This window comes from Orycteropus afer, unplaced genomic scaffold (genome assembly GCF_000298275.1).
Source record: "Orycteropus afer afer isolate SDZICR_OR568_19922 unplaced genomic scaffold, OryAfe1.0 scaffold00541, whole genome shotgun sequence".
Taxonomy (NCBI): domain Eukaryota; kingdom Metazoa; phylum Chordata; class Mammalia; order Tubulidentata; family Orycteropodidae; genus Orycteropus; species Orycteropus afer.
Genome location: NW_006922128.1, coordinates 968,344 through 973,056, shown reverse-complemented (window position 1 = coordinate 973,056; position 4,713 = coordinate 968,344). Strand labels below are relative to the sequence as shown.

General features: G+C 65.1%; 1 protein-coding gene across 1 annotated transcript in view; it reads left to right on the top strand.

Annotated features, from left to right (window-relative positions):
• LOC103209893 (tubulin polymerization promoting protein) overlaps nucleotides 1–1,569 on the top strand; it is an 18,813-nt gene extending 17,244 nt beyond the window's left edge. Inside the window, exons 2-3 of the mRNA XM_007955796.2 lie at nucleotides 847–1,000; nucleotides 1,375–1,569. Coding sequence (XP_007953987.1) covers nucleotides 847–1,000; nucleotides 1,375–1,569 — 349 coding nt within the window. The remainder of the gene's footprint in view (nucleotides 1–846; nucleotides 1,001–1,374) is intronic.
• Nucleotides 1,570–4,713: the final 3,144 nt, after the last annotated feature.

Here is a 4,713-nt window from a genome sequence, read left to right as displayed (position 1 = left end):
TGGCTTTTAATCCCCTTTCTCCTGATCTTCTGGCCTGCTTCTTCAGGCGTCCCTGAGTTGTCTCTCCTCACCTGTATCCCTGGGGCTGACTGCTCTTCTGTCTGGGTTCAAGGCTTTTATCCCCTTCCCTGCTCTTCCGGCCTGCCACTCTGGCGTCCCTGCATTGTCTCTCCTCACCTGTGAGCCTGGGCGTGGTCCAGCCTAGGTGAGCAGAAATGGGGTCTGTCCAAGGGGGCGAGGTGCCCCACATGCCCTGGCTGCAGGGGTGGCTTGAGCCCCCTCCCTGCCTTTCTTGCTGTGATGGGCGAACACCGGGCAGACGTGGAGGTGGGTGTCTCCTGGCTGGTACCCCTCAAGCCTCAGACAGACCCACAGACCCATGCAGGGTGCACGGCCTCCGGGGTTCATTCTGCCCCAGGAGGTGGAGCCTGTTCACCATGCCTGCAGCCTGGTCCCATGGGTCACCCATGTGTGGCCGCGGGCTATGGGTGAGGCCTGTGTGGGGACCCCTTCCCAGCGGCTAGAGCACCAAAGCTGTGCTGGGCGCAGGAACCGGCGGGGCACAGACCCTGCACCGTGGGACCCTCACCCACCCACACCGTGGCTGACAGCTCCTCCCATACTCCCACGTCCCTGGCCTTGGCAGAGTTCTGACGCTGGGTCGCTGAGTTGTCGTGGGGGCTGCGGGCAGGGACAAGCCCCGGGGCAGAGGGTGGGTCCACAGAGGCCTGGGGTGGTATAGGGCGCAGGGCCAGGAGCGGGTCCTGGGCCAGGTGTGGGAGCGTGGGGCTGGGCCAGGCTGGTCTGTGGGTCCTGAGCGCCCGGCGGCTGTCCGTCCGTCTGCAGGGGCAAGTCCTGCCGCACCATCACGTTCGAGCAGTTCAAGGAGGCGCTGCAGGAGTTGTCGAAGAAGCGGTTCAAGGACAAGAGCGGGGAGGAGGCCGTACAGGAGGTGCACCGCCTCATCGAGGGCAAAGCGCCCATCATCTCGGGGGTGACGGTGAGTGTTGTGCAGGGCAGGCCCTGGGTGCCTCACAGACCCCGCAGACCCTGCCGCTGCCAGGTGGGGTCCTGGCGCCCCTGTGGCCAGGGGCTGGACTTGGACACGGTCTCCAGACCCTTCCCCAGGCCCCATGAAACCACTGGGACCACAGCCCGGGACTGGGTCTAGGTATGCCCTCCCTTAAACCGCTCCTCCAGGAGGGCTCAGGCCCAGCACTAGAGGCCAGGTGAGGGCCAGGTGGGGCAGGCGGAGGTGGCCAGCACCTGTGGGTGAGGGTGGGTGCCGCAGTCTCGGGGAAGGTGCTGCGGTGGGGGGTCGCCAGGGGAGGCTGGCAGTGCCTCAGGCTGACGCGTGTCCCTGCCGCCCTGCAGAAAGCTGTCTCGTCGCCCACCGTGTCGCGGCTCACCGACACCACCCGGTTCACGGGCTCCCACAAGGAGCGCTTCGACCCGTCTGGCAGAGGCAAGGGCAAGGCGGGCCGCGTGGACCTGCTGGATGAGTCGGGCTATGTGTCGGGCTACAGGCACGCAGGCACCTACGACCAGAAGGTGCAGGGTGGCAAGTAGCCCCCAGCGCGCCGAGTCAGGACGCGCCCCTCTACTTCGTGACATTCCTGTGCTTGCTGGGCGGAAGGGGGCCCGTGGCGGAGACCAGGCGGGGGCCTCTGGGCCTGTCCGAGGGCGGGCTACACTGGGGACATGGTCTCCCCCACCCTTCTCGGCTCGTAGGGCTGTGACTGGACTTAACCTCTCCCTACTAACCCCTCCTTGTCCCCAACTAGCATGTCGGCGTCTGGCGCTTCAGACCCTCCCTGGGGCCCCTCAAACAGGTCACTGGGTCTCTGAACGACAGGTTCTGTGAGGTGGGCTGGCACGTGGTGCACAGCCCTCAGGTGGGCGCTGGCCTCTTGACGCGGACACCCTGTCAGGAGCCCTGAGGGTCAACGAACCTAACTTACTAATCAACAGCACAAGTAAAACCAAGTGAACCGCCGAACGGGCCTCAGACGGTGTCTGGCCTGACACGCAGTGGGCGTGAGGGCCCTTCAGGCTCAGGCCAAGTGACAGGGCAGCAGCAACCTGGAGGCCATGCTGGGTCCAGACGACGTTCAGGTGTGGGGGGGTGGGGCCACCAGGCACGTGCACGCCTGCGTGGACCAAGTCTCAGACACGTGGAAGGCTGCGTTCTGGGAGGGCTCGTTCCAGGCAGGGCGGGGGCGCCTCAGTGTGCAGGCACAAGTTCGCTAGATGGACACTCACTCGCCTGATGCGTGGAGGATGTGCGCACTGCCACAGCCCGCGGGGACCAGGCCTGCCGCCCTGTGCCGGGTGAAAGGTGGTCTCCAGCGGACTGTTTTCAGTCTGGTCTCTGACGGTGTGGAGCCCTCGTCTGTCATGGCGGGGATTTCGGCTGTGAGACGCTGGCTGGCTGTGCTTCGACGCGCCCTCCAGCGGCCGGGCGACACCGGCTGTGCCCGCTCTGCACGCACACACCTCTCGTCTCTTCTCCTGGTGCTTCCTGGGGCCCCAGGAGCCCAGGGAGGGGCCGTTAAGGTGTCACCTCACATTGTCAAGGTCCCAACATGGAGTCCAGGACCCTGGCGCTGCCCACCAGGCCCCACGCTGTGGCAGAGAAAGCAGGACAGATGGGGAGGGGCCACCGGAGCTGCCGCGGTGTCACACGCTGGAAGGCGCTTGGAACCACTCCACACACACGTTGTTTCTTAATGACATTGTGACGTGAACCGAAAGGACCCTGTGCTTGCGATGCCGACGAGCCCGTGATGGTCAGCTGACGGGCTCCCCAGCCTGTGCCACACTGGGGAGATGCCCACTGTGCAGGGGCTGGGTTAGAGATGGAACTCGGGATCCAGCCGGCCTTGACCATGAGGGCCAGGGCACTGGCCAGGCAGAGGGACACACCCGCCGACGGAGGCTCAAGCCAAACTAAAGGTGGTTCACGTGGCGCAGCCGGGAGATGGTCTGAGAAAAGGGAGGAGAGGAAGCAACCGGCTGGGGCTGGACCCTCGGTGGCACCCAGCATGGCCCGGCTATACACCCCTGTGGTCAGCAACTCATGCCCATGGCTCCCGCCCCACCCGCTGGCCCTGGGCCTGTGAAGTTCTGGGCTCAGGAGGTGAGCTGGACAAGAACCTCACTTAATTCTCATAAAGATCAGAGGTGCGCCTTGACCGTGGTCAGCAGTGTGTCATCTCAGAAGGAAAGTCAAGCAGTCGGTCCCTGAGGTGTGTCCTGGTGCCTTCCGCCGGCCCGGGTCTGGTACCTCCTGCACAGCACCTGGCCCCACGCCCTCCCACCGCCCAGCCTGCATCCCCATGTCCACCTCACCCCTCAGCCACACAGGCCCGGCAGGCACGCCCTCCCAGCTGAAACGTCACTGTTCCTGCCGCATGGGGGGACCCCTCATCTGCTGTCTCCGTGCCCCTTGTCACTCACTGCTGATCAGCTTCCGCTCACCATGGTACACAGGGACCGTCCTTCACCTGTGGACAGCACACACGTGTGCCCACCCTCCAGGGGAGTCAGGGACCACGGTGCTGGGGGATGGGCATCAGCTGACGCTCGAGGACCAGCGGCCAGTGAGTCGCCAGGACCCAGGCCCAGATTACAGATAGTTTAGAGAAAGGACTGGCCACCTGTACTGGCACGCGCCCACACCTGTAACGCCCTCAGCGTGCCCCTTACGTTTAGGGTAGATGGGCAAACCTGAAAGGATGCAGGGTGGGGGTGCTGCTTTGTACCACATCCCTGAGCCAGCCTCGCAGACCCCCAGCTACCCGTTCGTGCCCCCTACCGCGTTCCAGTGGGCTGACAGGGCAGGGCTGGGCGCCTCCTCTGACCTGCTCACCCACACATGGGGCCAGAGGACCCCCCATGGCTGCAGAAAGTGCCCTTGTCCCCCCCCCACAGCCGTGGGGAACCCCCCGCCCCCGAGGGCCCAGGAAGTGTCCTAACCCCAGGGCAGCAGAGGACCCCATAGCCACAGCCACGCCTTTGTAGGGTCTGTGCCGCCTCCCGGCTCCGAGGGCAGCAGAGAGAGGCTGAGACAGATGCCAGGGCCCAGGCCGTGGCGTGCGCTGCCCGCCGCCTCCCGGGAAGTGGGTCGCCAGTGTCCCACGGGTCCCCGGCCCAGCACTTCCAGCAGTTCAGCTGAGCTGTGATGTGTCTGCCCGAGTGCCCCTCACCCACGGGGCTGCTGGCGCCCTCAGATCCAGCAGCAAAGGGGCAGTGGGCGCGGGGTCCCAGCCCACAGGGGGGGGCGCGGGGTCCCAGCCCACAGGGGGGGGCGGGGCTGGCCTCATCTTCCTCAGGCTCCTTCGGAACCAGCCAGATGCCGGGAACCCACACAACGAAGGAACTCGGCAGGACCCGCGACTAGTCTGCACTAGGTTTTTCAGCAGAGGAACAGATTTATTTATATAGAGGTGATATATTTTTGCACTGTGTTGCTGGCGTGTCGCTGTGTGGGGTGGTGGCTGCAGTCGGGTCACTGTCAGGGCACTGACTCAGACAGGCGTGTGCTCACACCTGTGGCCACAGCGCCGGGTGTCCCCGCCGGACTCGCCCCTGCCTGGCTCCTCTCTGTGTACCCTGCCCATGTGTGTCGCTGTGGTGAACGTTGTCTGACTGCTGAAGTGATGAATAAAGGTGTTGAAATGTGGACCTGCCTGCTGTCCGCAGTGTGTGGTG